At 31.8% G+C, this 13018-nt stretch overlaps 1 protein-coding gene across 1 annotated transcript; it reads right to left on the bottom strand.

Moving 5' to 3' along the window:
• Nucleotides 1-5515: 5515 nt before the first annotated feature.
• On the bottom strand, nucleotides 5516-7375 carry LOC123272236. Its single transcript, XM_044738935.1, has 4 exons — nucleotides 6604-7375; nucleotides 6500-6519; nucleotides 6059-6385; nucleotides 5516-5968 (listed from the first exon to the last, which is right to left on the bottom strand). Exons 1-4 carry the CDS (start codon nucleotides 7373-7375, stop codon nucleotides 5516-5518), a joined length of 1572 nt encoding a protein of 523 aa, XP_044594870.1.
• Nucleotides 7376-13018: the final 5643 nt, after the last annotated feature.

Raw genomic sequence — 13018 nt, 5'->3', positions numbered from 1 at the left:
ACCAAAAAGGAAACTAAACCCAAGGCACCAAATCCACACTCCTTATAATAGCGGAGGTCCCGCGTGTATACCTCACACCAAGCGGGCCACCGCGTGTCTGCTCAATTTTTGTCACCGTAAACCGTTCGAGGCCTCGTGTTCGACAACAAGGGCCTTTCTAGCCATTTTCCCTAATTCAATGAACTCTTTGCTCGCGATCGATATTGTAGGGCCTCACCCGTGCGAGTAAAGGCTATGATTTATCACTCATAGTAAAATTAGGTACTATATGACAATGATTTACGGCAATGCACACAAATAATACTAATAGTAATAAATTATAAATAATTCATTATAAATGTCTGAAATAAAGATTAAATTAATTCTCAAATTAATAACCATAATATTAGAAATTTCAAATATAAATAATACTAATAATATTAAATTCAATAAATAAATTAATAAATAAATATAAAATAATAAATTCAGAGACACACCGAGTGTGGATCTGTTGCCAAATTTAGGCGCAGGGAGGGGCGCACACAGGGAATAAAAACCCTGTGACATGTTTCAACACTACGCCATAAGAATGATTGTTTCAAACATGCATTAATCTCATCCGCGAAAGTTGAGCGAGGTATAACCGATAAGGTCCGACGGAAATCACCAGACAAAAGTAAGATAGTACCACCGAAAAGTTTATTATTGCTTTTTAAATCCTGCATAGTTCTATGCAATGCTTCAAGTGAATATTTGTGCGCCATTGTGCACTCATCCCAAATTATTATAGAACTCTTCCGCAACACTGCAGCTATTCCACTATTCTTTTTGATGTTACACATTGCATCTGGTTTATGATGAATATCCAATGGCAGCTAAGTAAAGTAGCCGCAATGCCTGACGATGCAACTGCCAATGCGATTTTCTGTTGCGACCGTATTTTGGCAAGAATCAACGATATTAAAAATGTCTTACCGGTTCCGCCTGGTGCGTCCAAAAAAAAAATACCGCCTTCCCGAGTCGAAATTTTTTTTCGCTTAAAACCCATTTTAACCTGGGATAGTCTAATTCAGGGTGAAACAGAATGAAATAGGTTTTAAGAAATAAGGAACTGCATTGATACTAAACCCCATTTCACTCTGGTAATGTCTACTTAAGTGCGTTTTCAGACGAGTTAGGTTGAAGAAGGTTCTTAATAAAACTCTGTTTCACTCTTTTAGCGCCTAGCTGGGATTGTAAGATGTATACGATTTTTTGTTTCTTAGACGAAAAAGTGTCAGGCAGGGTTTTATTAAAACCTATTTCGACCTAGTTCAACCTTAATAGCCTAAACTGGTTATATTCATAGTAAAAAAAAAAGAAAAAATTATCATTTAACTGTTGGGTACTTCATGTTATTATTTGCATGACTGTTAAGGTAATGATAACTATTAGTAATGTTAATTTATAATTATACAAGAATAATGATATCGAAATGAAGACAGAGAAACGACGAAGAAAACACAAATTTCCGTTGAAAAAAACTCCACTTTACTGGGATTCGAAATCGAGACCTCACGATTACGAAGCAAGAATGGATCCCCTCTGCTACTCGAAGACTAGTCATACAGTAAAAATATTTGTTTCCATTGAAGCTACAACTGACAAAATTAAAATTAACTTATGTGATTAAATATTATTATTATTTCTTATGTCATGGTAAATATTACTGTGATTATTATTATTAATTTTACAACGTTGCTTACAAAGTGCTTAAAAAATTTCATCGCGAAAATTGCCTAAATTTTTAACTTCCCGCTAAGAAAATTGAAAATTTTCAAAAGTTGGGAAGTTATTGGTTTTACCCCGTTTTTCGAAAATCAAGTTTTCAACGGATGTTGACGTTTTGAGGTCCTAGGAAGCTTCCCCGATTGTTTCCGCGATGGTGTCCGTTTGTCTGTATGTATGTATGTAAGTATGCATGTAAGTATGTATGTGTGTGTATGTGTGTATCGCGATTGGCGTCATTCAAAAAGGCTTGACCAAACTTAGATTTTGAATATAATTAGGACCAATTCGAACGGGTAAATCTTGAGAAATTAAAAAAAAACTACAAAAAAAAATTTTTTCAAATGTGTTTTTTTTTTTAATAACTTTGAAACGGCTTCACCGATCGATTTCAAAAATTATTTAGCTCTTAACATTAAAAAAACAACGTCGATCGCCGCCAACCCGGTCAAAATCGGTTAATTCGTTCGTGAGTTATCGTTGTCGAAAGAAAACCGAAAAAAATGTTTTTTCGGAATTACTTCGAAATTTTTCGTTTAATCAATTTAAACTTAAAGATCCTTTATGGGACTTCAAAAGCTGCGACACAAAAATTATATTTTTGAGCTCTTCGAGTTCAAAATGTGAAAAACTGTGCTATATGTTCATTCTTTAAATTTTTAATTTGGCAAACTATTCTTTTTAGCAATTAGGTCAAATTTTTAAGTAGAAAAACTTGATCTTTCGTATATTTTTAAATTATTCTTGCACAAACCATAATTTTTTATTTAAAGCACGAAAAGTATATACACATGAATAGTTAAATAGTTAAAATTCTGAAAATTATTTCGAAAAAATTCTGGAAGAAATTATTTTTGAAATTTTTATAAGGTATAATTTTGTAATATATCGTTCGATTTTGATTTTTAAAACGGTATTCAAAGTAGTTTTTAGAGTAGTAATGAAAAAAAAATCTGTATATACGGGTTTATGTTGAAAGGTTAAAGAAGCCCGGTAATTATTTTCGAAAAATATCAAAAAAAATTTTTTGTAAATTTTCAACCAGCTGTAACTTTTGGACGCGTCGATCGATTTTAATTTTCCAAATGGTTTTCAACACAGTTTTTAAAGCGAAAAAACTGGATGTCCGGGCAAATATCGTTTGGTTAAGAAATTTAAATGTTATGTCGAAAAAATACTGAGAAAAAAAATTTTGTAAATTTTTAAACAAATATAATTTTTGAACGCGTCGTTCGATTTTAATTTTTAAAAAAGCATTCGACGCAGTTTATTAAGCATAGAAAATTTATAAATGGTTTTGTTGTGATTTTTTCGCACGTTTTACTGTAATACATTTTCAAAATAATGATAATAATTTTTATTACTCTTATTTATTTTGAAAAATGTATAAAGTTTTAATCTCTGTTTCACCCTAAGAAGCCTACGCGATAAAATTCTCATTAAACCCCAGCTCACTCTTCTACGACCTGAATTTAGACGAATAAGGTTTAAACAGAATTTTAAAGTTTGAACTAAATCCCAACTCAATACTCCTCACCCTGATGCAAGACGAGTTAGTTTGAAACAGAATCTTAAAATTTAAACTAAACCCCAACTCACTATTCCTCACCCTGATATAAGACGAGTTAGGTTGAAAAAGGTTCTTAAATTAGAGCGGCATATGTCTACATCAAAGGAATCAGGCTCTACTAGGTTGAACTGGGGTTTTAAAATTTCGATTCGGGTTGTTCAGCAGCAACAGCCAGCATAATCCGATCATAAATAATTTTTTGTTCTGCTGTTAGTAATGGCTCACTGTTCGTGATAATCGTGGCTAAATTTCCATGGTCATATTGTTGTTCTCGTTGTAAATCGGTATTGACTAAGTCAGTAGCTGGGCGATTAGGTGATGGCATACCATAATGATTAAGTGGTAAATTTGAAATTAGAACACATAAATTCTCGATCAACACCAATGCTTCATTATACGTCTCTGGCGTATAATCTATGTTTTGGCATTGATCTGTTTGTCTAATTCGGTGCAATATGTCTTCTGTCATGCAATTTTTATATTTTTCCCACAAAGTTTGTGCTTACGATGGATAACACGTCGTCAAAATAATTGCAAACAGTTGACGAATGTTATTGGGCATTGATGTCAACGCAGCATCAGCAAGCGCTAAGTCCCAATGGTTATCGTCTTCTAGCAATTGCAGTTCACGACATGCACCTTGGTATATATTGAATACTCGACCATTAACTGTTCGCAGAAATTAAAAAGACGTTGGTCCAGGCACATTCACCAATAACAAACGTAAATAGAAGCACTCACGTTGCTTTGGATGTACTGTGCAAAGTCGCCCCAATGTCTTAGCTTTGAATATGCCTGGAATGGAAGGATGTCGTTTTCCTTGTTTTCGTGGTTCCCATTTTTTACTGGATTTTTTCCATGTGAAATAACGCGGAACATCACCATATAGCAATGTCTTTGCGAATCGGCCAAAAATATCAAATCTTTGACACAATGTAAAAAATTCAGTTAGTGTCGTTTTTGGGGCCTCGAACGCTCTTTGGAGAAGATCTTCTTCAGTGAAGTATACACGTTGACCGTTCTCAAGATGTATTGCTAGATGCTGGACAAAAGGATCTCTTTCGTGTATGGGAAAACTGAGAATATGCCAAATAGCGCCGTTGCTGCTAATGTATCTACCCATTTGGTATCGTGCTATTTCGTCATTTTATTTATATTTTGTACTTCAAATATGGCCAAATGACTGCCTTTGTTTACATATTTACAAATTTTTATTTATTTATTTATTTATTTATTATTACCAGGATACAAAATTAGTATATACATACAAAATATGCACCTATAGAGGTGTTATAAAAAACACCTGTACATAGACCTGGAGAAACAAAAACTTATCAATAAAAAGACTTAATATTAATATATAAAGTATCATTTTAAAATGAAAAAAGAAAAATAAGAGAGCATATTATGATAACAAAGATGTAATCATAAAATTAGATATCAATTGATGCTATCCACTGAAATACTTTTTTTTTTATTAAGCTTATATTTTATATTTAACGACTAAAGTCTGAGGTAGTTTATTAAAATGCTTAATTGCTATATATTTAGAATTTTTGCGCGAAATATTTTTATTAATCTTTGGTAATTGTAAGGATTTAGCTCTAGTTTTACCCTTATAATCATTATATTTTTCTTTACAGTAAGAATAATGATAACATAGAGACTCTACAATAAACTTATTTTTAACTCCCATTATCGGAGTTTTATCATCTTTATCATGTAAAAATCGGATTAATTTATTTTGAGTATTCATTAGCACTTTCATTACATTTTTATAACTACCCCCCCCCTCCCCCCAGGTAATACCATACGTTACAATACTTTCAAATAAAGCATAGTAAATCATTTTTAAGGCTTTTTTAATCATAACATTCTTTAGCTTGTAGAAAATAAACATGAAATATCTGGTCTTTCTCAGAAGTTCTTTGACATGTTTATCCCATCTCATATGACTATCAAAAATTAAACCCAGATATTTACAAGTGTCAGACCGATTATTAACCTTATCATAAATCTTTGATAAAAAATTATCTGGAATGCTGTCTTTGTATGAGCCGAAAGTTATGTAATTAGTTTTCTCTATATTCAAAGTTAGATAGTTATTGCACATCCATTTCCCTATTTTATTAAGTTGTTCCGACATTTGTGCTTGAGCTTCTACCCAATTTTTACCAGTACATTTAATTATTGTATTTATTAAATGTACTTAATTGATTTTACAGAACTGCAAAGCTCAACGTTGATATGAGCTTTATAAGTTTTTGAAAGTAATGGTGAATATGGTACCACCCACTGATTATCAAATTCTGCTTGATTTGGATAATTCGGCAGTCGCATTGTAAATGTGTGGCCACCATTCTCAGTATTTCTGCAGCGATATATAGGATAACCATCAACATCCGTGATAGTGTCATTCGTATGCGGCTTTGGGAAATTTTTCTTACATTTTCCATTTTCCATGCATGGTGACGTGATGTTAAAAGCACCGCATGGCCCATGGATCATGTGTTTAGTGACAACATCAAATAATTCTGGATCAATTAATGGGTCTGGAATTTCGGCTGAAATTATTTGATCAATTTCTTCTGGACGGATTTTATCTTCAAGCCAAATCAAAATGTGGGCATGAGGCAAACCTCGCTTTTGCCACTTAATCGTATACAGCCAACAATGTGTGATACCGAAAATTGAATATTTAACAATAAAATCAATTAAGGATTTCAATTATTGTTTAAACACGTGTGCAGTTATATCATGACGATGAATTGCTTGTTGTCCTGATAATAATAAAGTTTGTATCTCTTCCCAATTCGGATTACATTTAAATGTAATAAACAAATCCGGTCGGCCGTAATAACGTACGTAAGTCATCGCGTCTTGTATGTATTCCTGCATGTTCCGTAGACTGCCGATGTAGCTTGAAGGTAAAATGAAAGCATTACCGATGTCATTAGGATTTAAATTTCCGTCGATGTTTCCAGCAACAGCATCTCGTAAGTGAATATATTCTTCCGATCGTAATTTAGCCTGGTTGAATCGAATGAATCGCAAGCGTTCGCTTTCAACCTTAGCATACATATCAACAATGTATTGATGGAATAGCTGACGATATCGAAGGATATAGTTGTCCTTATTTAGTCTAATCATTATTCGGTGTGCGTATTAGTTCATTGAGCTCACTTTTTTATTTCCATAATCACCTAAAAAAATAAAAAATAAAATACAATACGAAATTAACATTCATACATACAGTAAGAAAATCAATAGGTAATTGTCAAATTTACCGGTATTAGGATCACACTGTTTGATGTTAAGGTGATATTCATCCTGTCCTTGCCAAAATATCAATGGATATTGTAGTGCATCATATGAACGGTGTAGATCCGAAATCGTACTGATAGTGTTGTCTTGCCGTGTAATTTTTATAGATCTTTTGTCAACTGGATCACCAACCATGATAACAGCAACCTCATCAACAGTTGGAGCGTTGAATCTACCAGCATGTTCACCTAATGGTACTTTATCGGCTTTTATGACGATTTGATAGTTGTCATTTTGCAATCGTGGCGAAACTCTTTTGATTAATTGAAGTAGTTGATTCTGATCTTCTAAAAAATTTTCCAGTAATATCACAATTGCTCTTTCCTCTGCTTGTTCAATGAAATTATACTGACACCGAGTAGTTACGCGCTCTTCACAATTGCCCATAAAATAAATTTGAAGAAATTTCGGATTATCATCAGGCATTGGCATCAATGATCCAATTTTGTGGTACACCTGGCCTTGTATTTTGAATGTAGTTTCAAAATTACGTCCATCGGATGCAAGATCGCAAATTTTAGTTGCCCCAAATGACGTCATTTGGAAGCAAGAATTAAATTTGCGTATCTTACGCAAAAATAATTTTGAATCATCTGAATTCCCAGCAAGAAGGGATAATAAAGGTTCTGGCGGAGCGGGTAGAGGTGGCAGCACGACTTGTCCTGCTGCGCAGCACATACCGGCAGCTTCATTTCGAAATTTCAACGCCTGACAATATTGACATACTTTATCCATTCCACCGATAGCAATTTTTGAATGCGCAGAGTAGTTAATATCTGGTGCATATTCAAAAGCAATACGAACGAATGATGTACGTATTAATGAGCGGCTGATCCGTTGCCTTTGTCGTTTTTGTGCTCGTACTGTAGCTATGTTTCATTCTCGTGCCGCTCTTGTTCTCGTAATATTCTGTTGCAGACGTTCGCTACACTGTTCTTGAGATTCTTGTGCACGACCTTCTGCTGTTCTAATTCTTTGAGCTGTATTTCTTGTATCAACTTGTTCTGGCAACTGATGAGCTCTTTTAACACGTTTGCGTCGTGCTTCTCTGGTGCTTGCGTTGTTGAGGTTAGATTTTTTCGGTGGCATTTGACTGAAAATATTAATTTAATCGTTTAAATATTAGAAAAAAAAAAAAAAAACTGAAAAACATGTTATTATAGCACATTGAAATAATAAGTGCAAAATAATTTTTAATAGAGGTTAAATGAAAACAATGAAAAAAAAATATTTGTAAAATTATTGAAAAAATGTGGGGAGCTTTGTACCATTTTCTCATTAATATATTAATTAATTATTATAATTATGTGATAATACTTACATGTGGGTCATTCCACCAAATAAGAACATTTTTACGGGGCGACCCTCGCGGATTATGTTTAAAATTTATGGAGGTGTTCTCTATAATAAGAAATAAATTCCCTACAAGTTTCAGCCCTTAACATGCAGCGGTTCTGGAGTTATGATTTTTTGAAATTTTGAAAAAAAATTTTTTATAACTTTTTTATTAATTTTTCTGAAGAAGGAAGCTTTTTTATTAAAATCCACGAAAAATCTTATCTTGTGGGAAAAATGCTCAGCCTTTGAATAAAAATATCCATTTTATTATAAACACATCAGAAGACCCTTTGAAATCCAATTAAAGTGGAAAAATTGATTTTTCTTGGTGTGCGGTGCAAGGTACATCCAATTTGACTTTTTTTCTGAAAAATCAGAGTTTTTTACACAAAATATAAGGTTTTCACGATGTGCATATTTTTTGTTCAATCGCAATTAAATTAGACGTAAAATCTTTATAATTAAAATACTTTTATTTTTGAACTTTTTTCAGATGTTGATACAGTTTTAATAAGAGCATATCCAATTTCATCATTTATCGGTAAAAGTGTGCAATGTCTGTGTACCCTTTACCGTTTTTGATAAAGAATATCGTACGTCTAACACATTTTTTTTGTCTAAATAATCATCATTCGTTATGAAAGTAAAATCAACGCCTGTAAAATTCTTGATTGCCCAGGAATTCAAATCTTGTGGTGCCAGTATATGTTTTTTATTTTCCATTTGTAATGAAGCTCTAGCAGCATGTCGTTTTACTGGACCTACAAGCCCATCGCATGGTCCTTTGCCATGGGCAGTCGCAAAAAAATGCCACTCAACGATGATTCTAAAGTCAGCATAATATTAACATAAATTAGTAAATGTTTTTTTATTTTTAAATTGCTGAGGTGCTCCATCTGAGAAGTAAAAAATTCTTTCAATAACAGTAAATTTTTCTCTTAAAAAAGAAATCAATTGTTCTTGAAATAAATAAATCAAAACTGTGTCATGTTTAAGGCAATCTGAGATACCAACTAAGCCTAAATGCTTAATAGTATCATTTTCGTTTTAGTAAACCACCATTTGAAGTATAGTAGCTTGATCATTATTTCAATGATAGCCTTGAGCAGCTTCCTGCACAACAAACGCAATTTTCTACCAAGTTAAAAACTACCGCTAATTCACCACTCTTCAAATTTAATTTCGCATTAGGGAAAAACCGACTTTGTATTTTTACTATAAAGTCATGTTTTAAAAGTTTCTCAAGTTGCGTCGCTAAGGTATCAATAAAGTCATCGGAACTGAAATAACGTTTACAATGGTACATCGATCGGTTGATGTCCACATTTTAAATTCGATTTCATTTACATCAAATTCTTTAAACGATGGATGAAAGTAATTAATGATTTCTTCATTGTTTGGACATCTATTACAACTTCTGAAGAAGCATGATTCCGTTGGATTATTACAAATCAATTTATTCAATAAATTTTTATAAATTGATTAAGTTTCCACAATCCAATCAGTATTTCTCGCAAATTTTGGAAAATTACATCCTAAATAAGAAAATGGAATCGTAGTTGTGAACGCCATCTGCATTGTATAAACTCAATTTTTTAACGAGCAGTTTGAAATTTTAAATATTTAACAGAAAATTATTTTACTATCCCGAATAATCGTATAACGCTTAGCCGATATAACGTTTATTTTAATTGTGATTGAACAAAAAATATGCACATCGTGAAAACCATATATTTTGTGTAAAAAACTCTGATCTTTCAGAAAAAAAAAGTCAAATTGGATGTACCTTGCACCGCACACCGAGAAAAATCAATTTTTCCACTTTAATTGGATTTCAAAGGGTCGTCTGATGTGTTTATGATAAAATGGATATTTTCATTCAAAAGCTGAGAATTTTTCCGACAAGATAAGATTCTTCGTGGATTTTAATAAAAAAGTTTTCCTCATCAGAAAAATTAATAAAAAAGTTAAAAAAATTTTTTTTTCAAAATTTCAGAAAATCGGGGGTCGCCCCGTAAAAATGTTCTTATTTGGTGGAATGACCCATGTATATATTTTATAATTATAGAATTTTGAATAATGAAGCACAAATAAGTAAAAAGCAGGAATAATTTCACTGTATTATCGTCACTATAATTTAAATTTGATTTACACTTCGGTCTAAGTAACACGTGGTTGGCTATGCTAACACCAAAAATTAAAAAAGTAGAAATAATTGAATCTCACGGTATTTCGTTTACTACAAAATGAATTTAATCTATACTTTAGCCTCAATAACACGGGGTAATTATGATATTGAACTGTAGCTTATAAGACACGTTTGTCGGTTTACCATAGCAGTGCCATCTATTGATTACTTACTCAATCCAGTCGAAAAGTATCGACATCTGTTAGAATCTTTTGGAGTTGACAGATAATTGTGACTGTCAATTAATTATAGACAAATAATTTGCAATAAAATAAAATTGCGACTATAATTAAAGATCTAAGCTATCCTATCTCTTAAGTTGGACCAGACTGCTCACGGTGTGCTAATTTAATTTAAAATCGGTTAAGTAGTTTAGGAGTCCATCGCGGACAAACATCGTGACAGGAGATTTATACATATTAAGAAGATATATATCTGCATACTTTTTTTTGACAATTTTTAATTATAATTAATTTATAAAAAAAAATAAATAAAAACATTATAATAATAATTAAAATGAAATAGTATTAAAAATAATAAATTAAATTTTTAATAATTAAATATAAAAAGGGTTTATAAAAATATTTTCTTCACAAAAATTTATTTATTTCTAAATTCATTTATTTTGAGAGTGAATTTTATTATTAATAAAAATTAACTCCTTTTCGGAGTAAATATCACTCCCGTTGGGAGTGAATCAATTAAAAATCATTTACTCCGCGTTCACTCCGCAAATTTTTTACAGTGCACAGTCAACAGATAACCAGCGAAGTAGACGACGGTTTTGCCGGTAATTAAATAAAAATAATCTTCAATATTAAATGTTTTATTAACATATCAGTCCATGAAGTGAAATACTTCTATTTATTTATTAATTATTTACTTAATTATCCTGACCTGATCTCTTTAACGCCATCAATTAAAGTAAAATAAAAGTGAGAAAGATGGAACACGAAAGGAGAAAGGATATCGTTCGTAGGCGGAGAGCCCAAGATAACTTGCAATATTATGATTGTTGGAATTTATTAAATAGATTTGGTTTACCTTTTGGATTTTCCCATTATCTTATGGTAATTTTCGGTCTGTATTATATGTCATTTTTATGATACATGAAGCATGAGTATAATCAGTGTAATATACAATTCTTCAAATTACACCAAGTAAATTTTGGGTTAATGGATTCTTAATGAGCTTTTGAATATTATTAAATTCTTTGCTCGTTCTAAGTTATACGGGATTATTTATTAGAAAAAAAAAAGTTAATTATATAATTTCACGGTCCACACCATTACAACCTATGAAAACTATGGTTTTTATACTTAGAATGTTTCTTAAAAATAATATATTATTTGAAAAGTTTATTAAAAACAGAATAATTGAGAAATATTTTTAGAAAATTCCAACTCGAGTAAAAATAAAAATTGATTTTTAAACAATAAAATTTTTATCCACTGCCGCAACACCGCCGTACTACAGCCGTTTAGAAGACAAAATCGCCGCAACACGAAATCATTATTCTCGACTCGCATAACCGCAACATCGCCGCAACACCCCTGCAACACTGCTGTACCCCAATGCTAAAGCATAGCTAAAATTTCACAAAAAATGGCATCATAATTAATTTATCACGCAATAATTAATGAATAAATAACTTGAACATAAATTTTAATGTTAGACCCATTGTTCAATCTCTTTTTATTGAAATGCCTAATATTAAAACGAAAAAAAATTTTTAAATCAGGCCAAAGTACCGCGAAATTATTGATTCTTTTTAGTCGTATTATTGCGTAGTAAGTATATTTTTAATTTTGTCCTCTGGGATGAACAGAAGCGGCATGCCTATTGAAATACCCTGGAAAAATTTTGTATAATGATTAAACTGCGATGGGATTCGAACCTGGGTTGTCTGCATGAAAGTCTCGAACATTACCAACTGCGCTGTAAATCAGTTAACTAAAAGAATTTAGTTTAGCTATTTGAATGATGAACAAATATTTTATTTCAATGTATACCACCAAACGAAGGTAGTGTAGCGGTGTTTCGGCGGTGTCACGGCGGTGTTACAGTGGTGTTGCAGCGGTGTTGCGGCGGTCGATCGAAATTTATTATTTTCTAGTAGAAAATAATAATTTAATTTTTACTCGGGACAGTGCAGCCGTGTTGCGGTGATGTTGCGGCAATCACAATTTTATTATTTCATCACAGATTTGTTGCAGCTGTGTTTCGGCGGTGTTGAGGGATTTAAGAAGTATTTTAGATATATTTATTATAGTGCAGCCGTGTTGCGGCAATTATAATTTTTTTATTTTATCACAGATTTGTTGCGGCTGTGATGCGGCACTATTGCGGGCACTTAGACTCCGTACGGCGCTGTTGCGGCTATTTTATGTTTTTACTCGGGAATTTCTCCCAATTCAAAAGCTTAAAAATTGACAATTTAAAAAAAAATTTTTTTTGTGTTTTTAGAGATAAAATACGAAAAAAAAGTACTGTCATTTTTAGGATTTCTTATAAAATAAATGATTATAAAAAAGATTCATCAAAAAATGCTCCTTGTAGGAATTGAAAATAAATATTGACACAATTTTTTTTAAATACTAAAATTTATTCATTATATAAAACTGAGAGAAAATTTTTGATTCATTTTCAAAACTTTTCAGTACTATTTTGTAATTTTTAAACGAATAACAAAATTTTTTTTTTATTCGATAAAAAAAACTAAAAAATTTACGCTGTGAAGTTTTTTTATTAATAATATAAATAAAATCCTTCTTGGAGTGAATTTCACCCGAATGGATTGAATCTAATAAAAATTATCCACTCCACAAATTATTCACCATGCAAAATAAAAT

Source organism: Cotesia glomerata, linkage group LG9 (assembly GCF_020080835.1).
Source record: "Cotesia glomerata isolate CgM1 linkage group LG9, MPM_Cglom_v2.3, whole genome shotgun sequence".
NCBI lineage: Eukaryota > Metazoa > Arthropoda > Insecta > Hymenoptera > Braconidae > Cotesia > Cotesia glomerata.
The sequence above is the reverse complement of the archived record's forward strand: the minus strand, read 5'-3'. Positions and strand labels throughout refer to the sequence as shown.

Coding starts and splice junctions, on each gene's coding strand:
- LOC123272236 (XM_044738935.1), bottom strand. CDS start 7,375: ATGGATAAAGTATGTCAATATTGTCAGGCGTTGAAATTTCGAAATGAA. Junction 6,520..6,603: donor ACAGTGTGATCCTAATACCG/GTAAATTTGACA, acceptor TTATTTTTTTAG/GTGATTATGGAAATAAAAAA. Junction 5,969..6,058: donor GTCATGATATAACTGCACAC/GTGTTTAAACAA, acceptor TATACGATTAAG/TGGCAAAAGCGAGGTTTGCC.